An 18,674-nucleotide genomic window follows, 5' to 3' on the forward strand; every position below is an offset into this window, starting at 1 on the left:
ATTATTTTATTTTTCATGGTTTTGAGTCAAAATATTGAATATAAAAAAAATCGATTAAATGATCATCAATTAGTTTGATGACAGTACTAACAAATTAAGTAAACGGTGGTTGTTTAATAATTTACAATTTTAATATTTACTAATAAGAGTATTAAAATTGTTGGATATAAATGACTGTTATTTGTTAATATTCATTTTTTACTGTTTTATATTCATTTCATAATTTTCGAGTAAAGATATACAATACCCAAAAAAATTGATGGAATGATATTTAATTAGTTGGATGGTAATACTAATTAATTAAGTATATTACAAGTTATTTTTATAATTTATGTAATTTCTACTACGCAATGAAGTAGTTTGTTTTGAATAACTATTATTATTTTAGTTTATTTTTTTATTACTGATTAATCGTAATAATAATTTTCTATTAGTTGGATTGTAATACTAAATATAAAAATAACAATATTTAACTAATTGGATAACAATACTATTATGTGACTTTTTTCTATTGACTACTAACATTTTATATGTCAATTTATTCATTAGATTTTATTGCATAAGGTATACGTATTTGAGTGTTGAGAAAATAGAATAAATTTAATATTCTTCAAATACTTGTCCAATATTTATAATAATGCATGGTGAAGAACTTGGTAAATTTATCTTTTTAATTTTGATTTAGCTATAACTATGTGGCTTTATAATAGATTGAATTATCTTTAGTAAATGTGCAGGTATTAAACTTAGAAACTCACCCTTCCATAAATAGTTATAAAAGGGTAAATATGTAATGTATTAACTATTGTGAAGGTAAAATATCTAAAATGTCCAATTTTGTATATACAATTTTTGTTAATTTATCACTACCCTTAATAAAATTGATATTTGGGATAGCAATAAATACACAGAAGTAAATTGAGTTTGTATTATAAAGCTCTGAACTCACTAGGGACTTTAGAAATTTAGAATTGATAGCTAAAATAGTCTGACAGCAGTCACAGATCAGGAAAGCATCAAATTACAGCAGCAAGCAATTCATCTCTTCAGAATAACATGTTTTCACATTTTATTTCACTAATTGATGGGATGCAGGTAATGTTGGAGGAACTTTCCGACCAGATGGATTAGCATTTGCTTCTCATTCATTTGCACTTGCATCTTCCGATGGCGGTGTATGTCCTTCTACACAAGATAGTAGATTTTGTTAACCACCTCCGCGAGCAACTAAGATTTTTTTTCCCCCTCAAAACACCCTATTGGTGAGGGGTCAGACGGATCATGACTCATGAGGCTGGTGAGCTGCTTCTTATGGAAAAAACTAACTGCTACGTTTTAGACTTCTTTGTAGGGAGGATTAGAATACAGAAACAAAGTTATTTACAGACATTAAGCAATTTCAAGCTTAATAAAATGATTTATAGAATGTTTTATCTTCAAGAAATAAAGAAAGATAGAGAACCAGGCATACCTTCACCTTCTGCTGGTGCATAGGGAGACTTGCGGTAACGTGTCTGCTGTTGTGTAGGCTAGGAAACAAATATCCAAAGGAGAAAAATGTCATGACACAGGAAAAAGGGAAGAAACAAACACATGAAGTGGCTACCCAATTTTCATTATCCACTAGATACCATCTATATACAAGTATTACTTTGTCCAAGTTTGCTACTCAAAAACTGCAAATATCATAGAGAGTGATGTACAAATATTGAACGCTTTCATTCAATTTTAAATATCAATAGAATGAAAGAAATTGGTGCATAGCATCATTAATTTCAATGTGATCTCTATAGGTCCAAAATTATAGTATACCCTACCAAAATAGCTAATAACAGTCCAGGAAGAGAACACCTGAAGCTAGAATAAACCATGCACAGGCAAAACCAATGAAAATCCCATCCACATGAATGGGGCACAGTATTATACGGAGTAGTATAAGAATAGCAATTGCAAGGAGAACTTCGGGTGGTTGCGAATGAAACGGGAAGCTTCTATTAGTAAAATATCTTGAAGCAAGAACACATCAGATACTAATTGATACCGATGACCCCTTTAAGGGAAAGGCCAAAAGTAATATTGTAAACCAACATGGTGGAGAAGCCATAATAAATTCAAAATTCTCAGCAAATGAATAGATACAATTCATGTGAACTTAACAGGCTACATATATAAAGTAGATCTAGTCACCTGTAACTTTGGCCGGAGAGCCTCAAGTGGTCCTTTAGGCTTCCCTGCACCTTGCTATGACCATAAAACATTGGTGATGCAACGAGATTAACATATCAGTTTCCACTACCACAAGTTACAAAAGCATATATGGTGCGAATTCCATAAACGGCTACCTTTCCCAATGCCCAATCAGCTGAGTCAAAATAGGCCCGTTCATGATCCTGACATCAAATGGAGCAACTTCAGAAAGAAACCTCAGGATAAACGACAAAAGCACGGAAGGAGACATCAGACAATACCTTAGAAATAAGTGGTGGTTTCTTTGGCATCATTCCTCCATATTTTTTCTTGACAACTGCCTCCTGAAAAAGAGGAACACATAAAAGAGCTACTATTACAATATGAACATCGACTGCATTTATCAATATGCAAAAAGAACGTGATCTGGACACAACTTCCTGCTGTGCTGTTGGCAGGGACTTTTCAGCATCCTCCATGACAATCTCCCCTTGATCTAAATAAATTATCAATCGTTCACCTTTCAAATAAATTATCCTACTGCGCAGGATCTAAATCAATAAACATTTTCTGACTCTGATCCAAAAAAATAAATTCATAAATCTCGAAATCTTTCCACCTCCATTTCAATACATCCAAACAACTAAATTAAGCTTCTATGAATGATGGATCAAACTGAAATACAAACATGCTACAAAAAACGCTGAAACACTAAAAATTGAAGCAATAGCATATAACAAGTAACTAAGATCGATTGGGGTTGCAAGCGAATTAAAGTAGAACAAAATCCACAAAAATAATTGGCGATCTGGAGTTACCTAAGTAAGGCAGCTAGTTCAAAGCTGTTTCAACTGTGGATCGATCGCGTGCGGGCGTGCGGGCGTGCGGGCGGGTTTCTCTGTTTCAATGAGCAAAGGCCAAAGGGAAAATGAATGAATAAAAACAGAGGGAATCAATTAGGGGTAGATACTGAAATTCCCCTCATGCCGTACTTATCTAGAACGAATATTTTTTTACAAAATGATTGCTTCAAATTTTATTTCATTCCCCATTTAAATAAATATTTCATGATAACAGGAAGTAAATATATCTATTTGGTACTATGTTCAATAAAATTTCAGTTAAATATACTGTTACGCGTTTTTTCCCACATGGCATCGTAATACTAATTTACATTTATTTGCTTTGTTTTATTTATTTATAGAGTAAGAAAATAGTCATAGTATAAAACTTGTTACTAGTTAGTTTACCAATATATACCAAAATATCGACATAAGTTATGGTTGGTCGAATAGTGGGAACAAAATTTAATCCTATCTTATAGTTCAAGGGCTCGTTTGATAAGAAAGATGAGATATAACAAGATTTGTTAAATAAGATAGGAAATGCGGGTTTCGTGTCAAGATAAGCTCGGATGAAGGTTTTTTCATTATTGTTTGGTAGACAAGATATTATCTAGATTTTATATTAATAAATCATAATAAATGAGGTAGAAATGCTATCCGACCAAATTTGTGAGATACATATCTTTGTATTTTAAGGAAAAATTTGCAGGCTCGGATGGGCCATAGAGAAAATCACGGGCTGACATAATAGGCTAACTATGATATCAAGCACTTAGAAATAGTCATATAAGTATCTATATCTAGGCATTACTAACTTATCAAACGAAGTATAAAATCATTAGTTTCGACAAAAGGGATGCTGCTTTTAGATCGTTTTTAGTTAATTTAGAAAATTCGGATTAGAAAAATACGAAAATCATTTTTCGATTGTTTTAAGTCATCTAAAATAAGCTAAAAATAACATACTCCATGTGTTATCTAAAATGACTTCCGTATTTTAATTTTGTATTCTGAGATAAAGTTGAATTTTGAACATATCGCAATCCTAGACCGATATACGAATAAACATATTTTTTTGAATTTTTTGATATGGTAACAGGTAAGTATCCAATTTCACGTTGGAATATAGGAAGTAGCATCAAACTCTCCACTTATCCTTGTATTTTATGCAAATAATGTAGCTATTGATTTTCAGTGCAACCAATTAACCAGGAGAGTAACATTATCCATTTTCTTTTCATCCAATTTCTAAAAAGCAAAAAATGACAGTTGAGACTTGAGAATGTTTATTCAAAGACAAAGTAATGACAATTAACTGTACACAGCGCTTCAATATCATATTGCAATAACTTACAAAGATAGAGAGAATGATATACCGTCCTTAGAAAGTGAGAAGGCATTGATCTCGAACAACACAATCCAACTCTCTACAGCAATGCGTTACAAATATACAACTCTACACCAAAAGCAGCATTGGCTACTACTTATTCGGACAGTGAAGGAAACAAAATTGGCTTAACATCTCTGGACTTTCTGAGTGAAAAGGGAAAAAAAAGAAAAGAACTACACAAAAATGATCTTTTGGGGGAAAATAGAGGATATACATGTAAAAGGGAAGATACACAAGAAGAGTACTTCACACAAGGCCAATAATATCACAAACATTCCCCCCGTGGCACACACACTGTAAGACGACGACACCCTCCCTCAAGGCAGCACCAGCACCATTTTTATGAGAGACAACTTGTGAACAACCCCCTGGTATGCTATATACAATAGAGCCTCTCACTTCTGTAGCTGCGTTATGGTGTGGTGGTATGCTTCCATCTCCAATGTGATCTCCTACGTTTTTTCTCTAAGTGGGGATGACTGGATTAGAAGAACCTCCTCCTGAAACCCCTGGTTGTGGCTTGGTAGGATCGCATCAGCAGCCCGACACCAATTCCAACACCGAGGCACATACCTAGCCCTATCCCAACACCAACCCTTACACCAGCATTGAACCACGAGAGCTGCCCGTCTTCACCAGGATACATATCTTCAGAGTAATAGCTGTATGCAGCTTTCCCCTCCGACTCATCATCATCCATATCAGCCGGCATTAACTGCAGAAGAAAACCAACCGATTGAACAAGAGAACTTAACATCAAGACACTAAGAGTTAAATCTCTTTCAACACCCACTCTGAAAATGGGATACCCTGTGAAGCATAGCTGGATAGGCTTACCAGCAAAACAACGTATGACAACATTTTTTTCTGTTCTGCAGCATAATGCCAAAATGGTAACAAGTGGAGCAAAGAGCCAAAGTACGTCTTAAAGCTCTCCACAAAGTCATTTGCATGATTCTGTTATTTCCTAGATTTAATTTAACAGGATCCACTCACTAATATTTCCACTGGACATGTGATATCTTCGGGAGATACTCCAAGAGTCCAAGTGCACAAATTCTAAATTTTACGAGTTAACTATCATTAGCCTACAAGGAATCAGATTTCTCATGTTCCTTCCAAACAAAATTCATGGTCAAACTCATGGGACATTTGATGTCATTGTTCTATGTGAATGAGAAAGCATGGGACATTCCAAACAGTAAAGAGAACTGTTCTACAATATACATCTAGTTAGTGGTTACCTTACATGGATGGTCTGCTTTTTACAGTAGACTGCATACCCAGATTCATACTCTTGCTTTCTAATTTAGAATTACAAAATAAGACTCACTTAAAAAAATAGGAATTATCACCCAGAAACTACTCCCCTGTCAAGGAATGGCCAGTGTAGAACCACTACAAGAAAAAAGGTACCAAGTACATAGAAGCAAAACTTGTGTGCCCTGATTTAGAATTAAACCCCACGCAAGGTGAAATTGGATTTGGAATCTTGACACAGTGAGGTGTTGAAGATATATTACATTTAATAAGCTATAGTGCATCCTCAACCATACTCTTGAATCTTGATGGGAACTTGGGAAGTAAAGCCAAAGGGCTCCTCAAATCATTTGGAAAATCTGATATTTAAATTAAAAAGAGGAAGTGCAAAGCCTACACTAAAACTTTTATACATCTCAGTTGTAGTGGGAGATGAGCCTAGAGCATGAGTATTCACATGAACCGGAAATTAGACTTTACCTTTTTCATAAAATCAACACAACCCTATCAACTCTCCTCAACCAAAGTTCATTTTCTAGGTTTGCCTTCTGCAACTAGTGCAATCGATTGGAAATTGAAAGATGGTGTTCAACTTTTGCAGCTAGCCATGGTACTTTCCTTAAATCAATCTGTAATCATCCATGTTTTCTAGGATGTTACAATGCCCAAAATAGAAGGTTTATACATGCAGGTTTCTGCATTAGAACTAGTTGTTGCTTAAATTATCCAATATCCCTATGCTATGGGGATTGATCATTTATCCCTTATACAAAATATCATTTGGATTTGTACTTTTTACAATGGGTTAATATCATTTGAAGGACTTTTTAGCTTGATTTCTTTTCGATTTGCTCCTGCATTCCTCCTAAACTTTCAATATTCACCCCCTTTCCCCATCTTTCTCTCTCTCCCTCCCCCCTTTCTCAGTCTCTCACTAAAAACATAAAAACACACACATCTGTGTTTTATGTGAGAGCACGGAAACCTTATTCGCTGTTAACTAAATATACATAGGAAAAAGTTTGTTTCCCTTCAACCAATTCCCCTACTTTCAAAAAAAGCTTCATTAATAGTATATTCTTACTTAGCTTGAGCCTTATCTCACTCCCTTCTGCCTAAATTTTGAATACACGCATGTTCTTTGTCACCTTTTTCCACAGTTTATTCATGATCATCCCCACACATTCCTATTTCAACTTCATGATCATCCCCACACATTCCTATTTCAACTCTACCACACGTCCACACCACAAAACTTCAAATTAAAATTATGTTAATTATAGTTCATTGCAATCCGCCTGATGCCAGCTTCCACAACTTCGGCTTCGTGCGGCAGATCAGCAGTGGCTATATCGGGAGGGTTTACCTTTGCCATCTCAGCTGAGGAAGGGCGGTCTATGCCATGAAAGTGGTGGACAATAAAAATAAAAATAAAGAACAAAATGAACTGAAAGAAAAAGGAAGAAGAAGATATGAGAGGGGAAAGAACGAGAAAGAGGGGATAGAGAGAGAGAGAGAGAAGAAATGCCAGCCAGCCATTGACGTGAAAGATGGGGGAGAGAGAGAGGGGAGAGTGACTAAACTATCCCTTCAGGGTGGAAGGGCGTTTTGCTCATAAAATAAAGCGAAACAGTGAAAAAGACAGTCAAATAACATTACACTATATAAAAGGATACCCAAATGATAATTTCCTACAGGGGCCGTAGTTCACTCTAAAAGGAAATGTTCTAAAAGTTGCTAGTGAGAAGCTAGGGATAAGCATCCCAGGAAAGTTCAGGCGGAGACAATTTGGAAAAAAGCAAGGGCTGCTCGGTGCCTCAATAAGCCTAAGGCACCTATCCTTGGCAGATCTAAGGACCCAGCAACGCAAAGTACAAACCAGAATGGAAGATAGTACATGAAGGAGAATTATCATTAACAGGAAACGTCCTTAGTTTGGAGATTCAAAGGAGATGACTGGAATTTAATACGGAGTACCTTACTGATACTGTTCTTTTAGGAGTAAAACTTCAGGAGAATCCCCACATCATATTAATGAAAAATGTACAACTACTGGCAACAAGCCTCAAGTATATCATCTTTTTTAATATATGATCATTTGACTGGGATGATTTCCTATATTCATCAAAAGGATGCTCACTTTCGATGGCAGCTCGGGTTTACAATGCATAGGATTTAGTGTTTGAATGATTGCATGATCCAACATACCCAAAGTTCTTCAATCCATCAAAGTATGTGATGGATTAGCCTATACTATTTTTATCTATCCATGCTATCACCAAAGTACGCTCCCCCCTATGCCAAAAGTAGGACTTATCTGATGGATCGTGAACTTGAGTCATAGTTTTCCTATAATACTAACATCACATAAAATAAGGAGTAACTATGAATGATAAGATTTTCAATCGAGAGAATATCCAAAAAATGCCGCCAGTATCATGGTATCATCAAAATAAATCGGCTCTATGCTCAGCCTAAAACTAAGATTCAGTTTCATTAGGTACACGATTTATAACCTAATTGCGGGATATCTATCAATCTGCAGTCCTAAATCACACACTACGCATTCATAATAGCACAAACTAATTTAGTTTTTGCTTATATCCCTCCGCAACTAATTGCTTCAGCTCCAGCCTACCATATTCAACCTCTTTCAGATATCCTAGCTCTAAGCATAAATTAAGTGACCAGCATACCAATCTTAGCTAAAATACCCATTTAAATTTAAAAAAAAAAAAAAAAAAAAAAAAGAGACTCTCAACACCAAACATTACGCCTAAATCCAAAATTACCTGCAGTTTTCGCTGTCTGACCAGCCCATTACTCAAACTCCCTTGTTCCTTGCCCATCTCCTCATCCTCGGGAATTGCATCAAGCATCAGTCCTTGCCGCGCCTTCCTCCGCGGGCTAACCAACACCGTCTTCATCAAAATCACAGGCGTTCCCGAACAACACCCGGCTACGTAAACCTCGATGGATGGGGAGCATCCCCCTTTCCTCGGCTGCAGGAGCGCCGAGCTCTTATTCGTGATAGGCGTCGCAGCATAGCACTCGATACTCCACCCCGATTTCGAATCGTTATCCAACGCGCTCTCATTGCTCCACGCATCAGCCTTCTCCAACGAGCCACATAGAATCAAATCCAAATCATCCCTCTCCTCGCACACCTCGAATTCCGCGGGGCCCGATATCCTGACGCTATCGGTGCTCACGTAGGTCACCTCGGACGAGTCCTTGTTGACGCGATCGCGGCGGAGAGTGATGGAGACGGCGTCGGAAGAGGGGATACGCTTGCCGTTGATTTCCAAGGAAACGCCCACCTCCCGCCGGAGGTGGCGGAGCTTCAGCTGGTCCGGGAGGTTTTCCACCGCGCAGGAGGCGATTCGGACGTAGAAGAGGCGGATTTCCAAACACCCGCCGGTGAATTTCAGCGGCCTGTAAATCGATAGCTGCAAATCGTCCTCGTTTTTGCCCATTCTCCCAAAACCCTAAGATTCGAACAATCTAATTCTGAAATTCTCGAATAGAAATCACAGTATTCGGTTCATTGAGGAATTCAAGGGGTGATCAAATTGTTGTGGAATTTAGGGTTCTTTTCCGAGGGTGATTTGAGATTGGGGAAAATGAAACGAAAATAAGAACAATAGGGAGAAAAGGGAGAGAGAGAGACACGAGGACAAGTGAGCGTGATCAACAGACGCGCTGATCGCGAGTGGAATCTGACAAGAATGAGGGAAAATCTATACACGCCCCCCTGTGGGGCCCATATTGGGTGCTATGGTTTTTCGGACTCTAGTCAATATTTGACCTCACTATTTATAGATCACTAAATTTACAAATGATATTTCGCCGTCCCAATATAAGATCAACTTCAACCGGAGAAAATAAATGAAAATGGTACATCATGTTTATATCTTCTCAAAATGTGCAATATATCTTTCTAAAAATTTATCAACTCCAAAAATAAAAGGTATATAGAAAGGTATATCATTTAAAAAAATAAAATAGTACAAAAACATTAAAAAAATATAAAGTATAATATCTTCTCAAATACCTTTCCCTTTGGAGAATGATTTTTTATGAAAAGAAGGTAAATATAGTCTTTCCCCTTGGAGAATGATTTTTTATGAAAGGAAGGTAAATATGGTGGTTATATGATTTTACCTCTCCATCAATGGAGAGGTAAAAATACCTCTTCAAAATGGGAAAATGAATAATACATTCTCAAATACTTTTCTCCTTGGAGAATGATTTTTCACGAAAAAAAGGTAAATATGGTAGTTATATTAGTTTACCTCTCCATCTACCTCTTCCCTTGGAGATGCTCTAAGTGACCTATTTCTTTTGGGCACGAGAATTAAGGAATGGTATTTAAATAAGTTAAAGTGAAGAGAGTAAAGTATGATAGAGGGAAAAGTAGAGGACAGAAGAGAGAATAAAATAGGTGGAGAATAAAGTAAGAGAGATGACTTTTTGCTAAAAATGGAAATAAGTCACTTATAGTAGGACACCCCAAAAAAGGAATACAAGTCACTTATCTTGGGACGGAGTGAGTATTAATTATTAAGTAAAAAAATGATAAAAATATATAGTTGAAAAAAGAATAAAATAAGAGCAATATGATATTTTATTATTAGATTGAACTTCAAAAATGGTCCATGGACTATGAGTTTATCTCGAAAATGGGTCTTGGACTTTAAAAATATCATTAGTAGTCTCTGGATTAAGGGTTAATAAAAAAAACGATCCTTTTGCACTGTTTTGAGACGAAAATGCCCTTTTGAGGGGTTTTTGGGGATTTGGGTAATTTTGTCTTTTTACACTTTTAACATTTTAAATCTGATATTATTTCAGTTATGTACTAAATCTGATATTATTTCAAAATTATCATTCTTCTTCCCTTTTGTCATCCTTCACTTTGTTTCTTTATTTCAATATTAGATTTAATTTTACAAAACTAAATTTTTAAATATCAGTTTTTAATTAAAAAAATTTATTGATATTTAAAAATCAAAATTTAAAATTTAATTTTATAAATTAAATCTAATATTGAAATAAAGAAACAAAATAAAGGATGACAAAAGGGAAGAAGAATGAAAATTTTGAAGTAATATCAGATTTAGTACATAACCGAAATAATATCAGAATTAAAATGTTAAAAGTGTAAAAAAGACCAAATTGCCCAACCCCCAAAACCCCTCAAAAGGGTATCTTCATCTCGAAACAGTGCAAAAGAACTGTTTTTTATATTAATCCTTAGTCCAGATACTACTGATGATATTTTTAAAATCCAGAGACCATTTTCGAGATAAACTCATATTCTATGGACCATTTTTAAAGTTCACTTTTATTATTATAAAGGGAAATGATTTAGATAACGTCGAATAACATTCAAAATAGAATACAAATTAAATAATGTGAGGAGGATATCACATCACTTCTACCTCGTAATAGGAATATCGTTAGTTTTCATTCAGAGCAACGTATGATTTTAATTTAAAGAAATTAGAATCGTAACAGTAAAAGGAAATTGTGGTTAGTGGTTCATTTTTGGAGTATAATCGACTCGTTATAGGTAGGCTCATGTGAATTGTTTATCCAATTTAATTGCATGTTAGGCTTCTTGTTATAATTCCACTTGTGTTTAAAACTTTTTGAAAAGGAAATTGTGGTTGTGGTTCAGTTTTGGAGTATAATTTGACTCATTATAGGTAGGATCATGTGAATTGTTTGTCCAACTTAATTGCAAGTTAGGCTTCTTGTTATAATTTCCACTTGTGTTTAAAACTGTTTGAAAAGGTATAAGTCTACAGCCATGAATGCGAATATCTCGTTTCCACATTGAAATCATTTGAATAAAATAGGACTAGTAAGCGATTGACTCATTTAAATTTTTGTTGGAAATGGAGAATCAGTATGAAACTAAAACGAAAATGTGCAACCATTTCTTGAGTTTGACTTATATCAAGAGTCAATATTTATTTACCTTATTTATTTTTATATTACCATATTTTAACATTCTTATTTATCTTGAATCTCAATGTTTATATTATAATCCTTTTTCTAATCTTGCTATAGTTAGTTACCTAAAATAAAAAAATATTAATTGACTTTGCGCCTTTGCCTACCAAGTCTTAATGCTTAACCTAATTCTACATTATTCCTTTTAATTCGATATTTCAGATAATAATTACTTTTAAAATTTGTCATTTATTTCGTAAATAAATTAATTAATTAATATTGGAGATGATGGATCATATAACAATCATCCAATATATAGGAGTTTATATGTTTTTTTTAAAATATTCCACATCATCGATCATTCAGTCTTATGGCATCATTATCACTAACAAGAATAACCAAATACGACTCCATTATCGTTTTAATCGTTTTATAGGTACCTTAAACATTTTCTTTATGAAAAATTCAGTTAACTTTGTGGTCCAAGATTCCGGTAATAAATAATTGTTCTGTTTATTGATATTATGCTAATTAATCATTCAGCTCCAATCTTATATATTTCAGACAATGTGATATGTGTATTTTAATCATACTAGTAATTATTTTAAATTTATATGAGACGATGATGATCATAAATTAGTTTTAGTATCTCAATCTTTAAATGAGATGATCTCAAAATTAAAGGTGGCAGGTCCACCTTTAGATGAGATGATATTCCTAATTAGTTATTCATGGTATTTCAAGATTCAGAAAAAATGATGCAAGACGATGATAAGAGCATCCGCAGTGGTGGAGTTTTGCCGTCCGTCTGTCCGTGCCGCTGAGCACAAGCTCGTCCGTCCTCCGCTACGAGTTGTCCGTCCGTGCCAGCGGCACGGCCAGTGGCGGAGCCAGAAATTTTACTGTGGGGGGCCCATACGAGCATTAAAATTTGTTGATTGTTTTCAGTGCTAATGACACGAAAACAACTCGGACATAAGCAATATAAAAAGCCAAGCGTGAAAAATGGATGATGAATTTTTTTAGAGTATAATACCAATTTTACTAATTAAATATGATTTTATATATTTATTAGATCAAAGAGTTATTATTCCAAATTTTTTATAATAAAGGAAATAATATTAAAATTGATTTTATTAATAGTAAAAATATTTATAGTCAAAAGAATTATTTTCTACTCTTAAATTTTGAAAACCATCTCTTACTATTACAATTTAAAATGATTTATACAAAATTACAGATGAAAAAAAATTAACAAAAGTTTTTAATGTAAGAAAATGAGTATAAATGAATATGAGAAAGTAAACAAAAATACTAATTTGAGAAGAAAGAAAAGCAAATGAACTGCAAGCATAAATCTTACTAAATGATGATTCAAAGTTGGAAGGAGCATATATTAATTAAATATGAAAACTGGTGCTGGAGAGGGTCGAACCCAGCACCGCGGAAGCAAGTGACCGAAAGTTAGACCAACTGCACTAGAATGTTTATATGTTATAACCAGCATACAAATATATATATATAGTAATTCTAAAAATGGGTGAGGGCCCAAGGGCCCCCCTGGCCCCACCGTGGCTCCGCCCCTGGGCACGGCGCTGCTCTTAGCTAAGAGCACGTCCGTGCGCTGAGCAGCCATACGTGGCGTCTTCTTATTGGCCAACGGCATAGCCGTTGGCAAATTTGATTTTTATTTTTTTTAAAAAAAAATTCATAAATAATTCAAAATAATACCAAAAAATAAAAATAAAAATATTTTTGGATTCCCAAAAAAATAGAGCCGTTTAATGACGTTTTTTTTTGGATTTTTGTGAATTTTTTTTTTTAATCCCAAAATCATCTATAAATACACACATTCATCATCCACTTTTCACATCAAATTATCTCTCATTCATACTTTTTCATACTAAATCATCTACATCTTCCTCTCTCACCCAAACTCTCTCCAAAAAATTGAAAAATGGATTTCACCAATCTCATTGCGGAAGCGGAGCGCGAAGAACAAGAATATTATGAACAATATCGTGCCGCCTATGAAGCCTATGTCGCCGCCAATACCCTATGTCGCCGCCAATACCCCCGCCCCTCCTCCTCAACCAACTAGAGCAAAAGGTCGCTACATCCCTCGTGATCGAGAGGGAGCCCATGAAAGGCTCGTTGCCGAAATGTTTAATTATGTAATTTTTAGGATTTTAATTATGTAATTTTTAATTTTTAGGATTGTAATTATGTAATTTTTAATTATTTTGTAATTTGTAATAGTATTTCAGATATTTTTAATGCATTTTAATATTGTGGAAATGTTTTTTATTTAAATTGAATAATAGAATGGTGGGACCCTTGAACTTGTCCTTAGCTAAGAGCACGGATGTGATGTGGGTGTTGTGCTCTTAGCAGTGTTGTGCTCTTAGCTAAGGACAAGTAATAAAAGTGGGTCCGGGCCCACTTCTGTGCTCTTAGCTAAGAGCACGGATGAGGATGCTCTAAGGATCCAATTTCAATCTTCCAGCCATGAAATGAGATGATTATCAGAATGCAACCTCATTCTTTTAAGATTTGTGATAGAGACATGATAGATCCAGAAAATAAAAAAATTTCGATCGAACATAACTTAAAATTATCATAAATAATAGTAAAATAATTATTAAAAAAACTTTGCAATTAAAATAACTATCACCCGGTGTGTGTGATAAATGAATCTTAAACATACTCCTATATAAAAAAATTATCTCAAATTCTTTGTATTAAACATTTTTTACTGATTTTTTTTAATCAGCAAATGAAATAAAAATAGAATGTCGCTATAGTAGATAAAATGAAAACGGTGAAAATATTAATCAATCTATACTCTATCAAACCTATATGTAATTGAATGTCCACCAACATTTTTATATCAATGAGCCCAACTTTTTAAAATAAAATAGGCCCAAAGATTTTTCATCACCTAACTAATGCAAACAAACTAAAAAAATGATTCCTAACTCTTCTTTCCAACCATCATAATCTTAAAACTTCCATCCTGCCCCTCCTTGATCACTCTTATTCTTCCTAGCTCTTCTTATGTCGGTGGCGGAGCTGTCGTGGACTAGGAGGTCGAGTTGCACTTGATCGTAGGTCGATTTTGAAGTTCTCCGGTGGGGCTGGTCGACACCAACTAGGTCCATCTAAAGTGAGATTTGAGATATGATGCAGTGGCGGATCTATAGGGGGGGGGGGTCGCCCCCTCCGTGCGACTAATTTCTTCTTATCCGGACATAAAATTACCATGTCCGCCCCCTCCGTTTGCCTCGACGTCGCCCCAAAAATCGAAAAAAATTGTCATTTTTGTCAAGAATTACAGCCAAACGGCTAGTATCAGTTACCAACAAATTGGTAAATGCTATTTCAATAATTAGTGTAGCATTTCCTAGAAAATAAGTAGCAATTAATGGTTGGTAGTTCCTAGAGTAAAGGGAGTTGTTTTCCATGTTGTATCAACCCTATAAAAGGGACTCCTATTGACATTCGAAATGTATAACAGAAAATACAAGCAAAATTCTTTTCCTCTCTACAAACTTTAGCCACCATGGTTTATCTTCTATACACCGCCTCTCTCGATTACCATCTTTAAGATGGTATCAGAGCAGGTTGCGACGGTGGGGGACTCAGAAAACTATCATCATCGTCCCACATATACCCTTCTCGGCCCCTTTTAAACCTGCACAAACAAAATAGCCATGTCAGAATCTGACTCAGAAACTACAAACACCAACCAGCCATTGATGAACTTCCCAGGAGAATTCGCTGCCCAATTGGCCGAGTTCCTCAAGCAGATTAATGCCCAACCAAAAACTCAAAATCAGCCACCACCTCCACCCTCAAACCAACCAGAATCATTGGGGGAGGTCCATGTTCAGAGCAAGCTCAACGGGGACAACTACTCCGTCTGGACAAAACTGATGAAACGAGCAATTGGAGGGAAGGGTCTGTTATCTCACATCGATGGAGTTACAGACCCTCCTCCGAGCAGCGACCCAACTTTTCCAAAATGGCAACAGAGAGACCATTGGTGTTTCAACTGGATTATAAACAACATTGAAGCCAACTTAGTGAATGAAGTTTCACAGTATGAGACGGCGCGAGACCTATGGGAGGGTCTGGCCGTCACATACGGGAGCGGAGCCGACCCATTCCAAGTATCCGATCTCCACAGACAAGCCTACAACATGAAGCAAGGAAGCATGAGCCTCGAAAGTCTATGGAATAAATTCCAAGACCTCTGGATCTCTATAGATGCAAGGGATCCAAATCCAATGGATACTCCATCAACAATTGAGAAATACAATCAAATCACTCAGAGACATAGGTTATATCAATTCCTATGGGCGTTGGACGACAGATACGACACAATCAAGAGAGAGATCTTGAATAAAGATCCATTACCAACTGTGAGAAGTGCCTATGGCCTAATGAGGCGCGAATCTGCCAATGAAAGAGTACTCAAACCCCCAGGCGACTCGCAATCTACCGGAATCGGTATCGGCTTGGCAGCAATCGACCGGAGCAAGCCACCACCGCCGCCCAAATTCTCCACAAATCCGGACAAAAGCCGGCTAACGTGTAGCCACTGTGGTGGGAAGAAGCATACAGCAGATACCTGCTTCCACCTCCACGGGTTCCCCGATTGGTGGGAAGATATAAAGAAGAACAGGCGGGACCGGAATCGGAGCGGAGGAGGCAGAGCTACAGCAGCGGTGACCGTTGGGGACCGAGTTACCAACACCGACAACTCGGTGGGCAGCGTCGGTCAGTCCAATGCGGCGGGGAACGGCGGCGGCCAGCTCAACGGAAAAAACGGAAGCGAGGAGAAGAAAGCCGTCGCATCGGTCTCGGTGGCTAGGGTTTGGTCAGAAGGTAACCCGGCACCGACGACCACCGGCAGCGATTGCACGGCGGCTGAAAGGGAGGCGGAAGTTAGGGTTGGAGAGGAGGAAGAGAGGGAGGCGCGATCTAGGGTTAGAAAAGGGGGGGTTTTTCAATTAAATACTCCCTTCTTTCTTAAATATAAAATGCCCCCCAAAACTTCCCTAAATCCCACTCTAAACCCCATCCCACCAACATTTCCAAGAAAACCCCCAATCCTTCCGAAAATTCTGAAATTGACCCTAGAAAAATAATAAATCTTCGTTTTCAGCCCACTATTCCGTGTAAAAATTCGTTCAAAGCCTTAGCCTATTCCTCGTCCACCAATATTGCAGAAAAAGAAAAAATGTGGATTTTGACTGTGGTGCTACCGACACAATCTCGTTTGACCCCTCGGATTTCCTTCACATTTCCAAACCCACTAAATCATACGTCCAAACGACCAGTGGGGATTTAGCTCGAGTAGAGGGGGCGGGCGCCATTAATATTTCACCAACTCTCCGCCTCTCCAACTGCCTCTTCGTCCCTACTTTATCTCATAAATTATTATCAGTTAGCCATGTGACGAAGGAGCTAAATTGTAAATTACTGATGCAACCTCGTTTCTGCATGTTACAGGATATCAAGACGGGGATGATAGTTGGGCGTGGCACTGAATGAAGCGGTCTGTACTATGTGGGTGAAATCACCCAACAAACTACGGCATTGCTTACTCATGGACCAACTGACAAGCAGACTTGGCTCTTACATCGTCGGTTAGGGCATCCTTCCATAGGATATCTCCGATTAATGTTCCCTAAGTTATCTTCCAATGTGCACTCTCTTGATTGTGAACCTTGTCATCTGGCCAAGAGCCATCGTCACTCTTTTAAGTTGAATAATACTCGAGTTCCTACTCCTTTTTCGTTAGTTCACTCAGATGTTTGGGGTCCTGCCCCAATCAATGGGGGTCAAGGTCTTCGTTATTCTCTTCTGTTTATAGATGACTATTCTCGTATGACTTGGGTATATTTTTTAAAAAATAAATCAGAAGTTTTTGAAAAATTCACTCAATTCTACAGTCTAGTTCAAACCCAATATAAGCAGAATATCCAGATTCTTCGATCCGACAATGTGGGGAATATTTAAATAGCAACATGAAAACCTTCTTTGCTGAGAAAGGGCTAGTTCACCAAACCTCATGTGCCTATACACCAGAACAAAATGGGGTAGCAGAACGGAAAAATAGGTATATCCTAGAAATCACCCGAGCTCTCCTCATTGAATCTAAAATCCCGACATCTTTTTGGCCAGAAGCAGTTGCTACAGCTGTGTACCTCATGAACCGTCTCCCAACAGGAATCCTTAACTTCAAAACTCCCATTGATACTTTCATCAACCATACAACCATACAGAAACCAACTTCTCTCACCCTTGATCCAAAAATCTTCGGATGCACTGTCTTTGTCCATATTCCAAAACATGATCGTACCAAGTTTTCCCCATGTGCAGTTAAATGTGTCTTCCTTGGGTATGGGGTTAATCAGAAAGGGTATCGTTGCTACGACCCCATAACGAAACACATGCAAACCACCATGAACTGCGACTTCGTTGAGAATGAGTACTACTATAGCCAATCTAGCGGTCAGGGGGAGAGCCACACAATTAGTCCGATTAGCGACCCACTAAATTGGCTATACGTCCCAGGAGAAACAGCCCATCCGTCAGAATATACACAAGCTGAAACTGACCCAGAGAAAAATGAGTCAAGGGAAGAACCCAATCTTGTCACAGAAGTTGGTCCAACAGAGGAAGTTAGCTATTCCACTAGACAGGTCGCAGAGTTTGGGGACATTGACCAACCGTCTAACCCATCTTCAAATCCTGAGGTAAATGACTCTGAAAAAAGTTTAGTCTCTTTTGATACCACTGACACTGACAGGGGGCGCGGAGAAAGTGAAACCAGCGGTAAAACTGAAAGTACAGGTCAATATGAACTACCACACAGAAGCACAAGGGGAATTCCTCCCAAAAGATACTCTCCAGACTGGAAAGGGCGAAAAACAAGATATTCAATGGCGAACCTAGCCCAAGCAAACCTTATAGAGATGGCTCGAGCATTTGAGGCTGCCCTATATGAAGAATAAGAAGTT

The 18,674-nt window shown here is 36.9% G+C and overlaps 2 protein-coding genes across 2 annotated transcripts; both read right to left on the reverse strand.

Annotated features, from left to right (window-relative positions):
- Positions 1–956: 956 nt before the first annotated feature.
- On the reverse strand, positions 957–2,684 carry LOC125212113. The gene is made up of 6 exons (XM_048112179.1): positions 2,625–2,684; positions 2,469–2,531; positions 2,343–2,390; positions 2,188–2,241; positions 1,472–1,529; positions 957–1,185 (listed from the first exon to the last, which is right to left on the reverse strand). Exons 1-6 carry the CDS (start codon positions 2,664–2,666, stop codon positions 1,142–1,144), a joined length of 309 nt encoding a protein of 102 aa, XP_047968136.1. The 5' UTR covers positions 2,667–2,684; the 3' UTR covers positions 957–1,141.
- Positions 2,685–4,431: 1,747 nt separating this feature from the next.
- Positions 4,432–9,366, reverse strand: LOC125212074 (uncharacterized protein At1g01500-like). Its single transcript, XM_048112116.1, has 2 exons — positions 8,475–9,366; positions 4,432–5,137 (listed from the first exon to the last, which is right to left on the reverse strand). The coding sequence occupies exons 1-2, from the start codon at positions 9,156–9,158 to the stop codon at positions 4,907–4,909; spliced, it is 915 nt and encodes a 304-aa protein (XP_047968073.1). The 5' UTR covers positions 9,159–9,366; the 3' UTR covers positions 4,432–4,906.
- Between the last annotated feature and the right edge of the window lie 9,308 nt (positions 9,367–18,674).

This window comes from Salvia hispanica, chromosome 1 (genome assembly GCF_023119035.1).
Source record: "Salvia hispanica cultivar TCC Black 2014 chromosome 1, UniMelb_Shisp_WGS_1.0, whole genome shotgun sequence".
In the NCBI taxonomy this organism is placed as follows: domain Eukaryota; kingdom Viridiplantae; phylum Streptophyta; class Magnoliopsida; order Lamiales; family Lamiaceae; genus Salvia; species Salvia hispanica.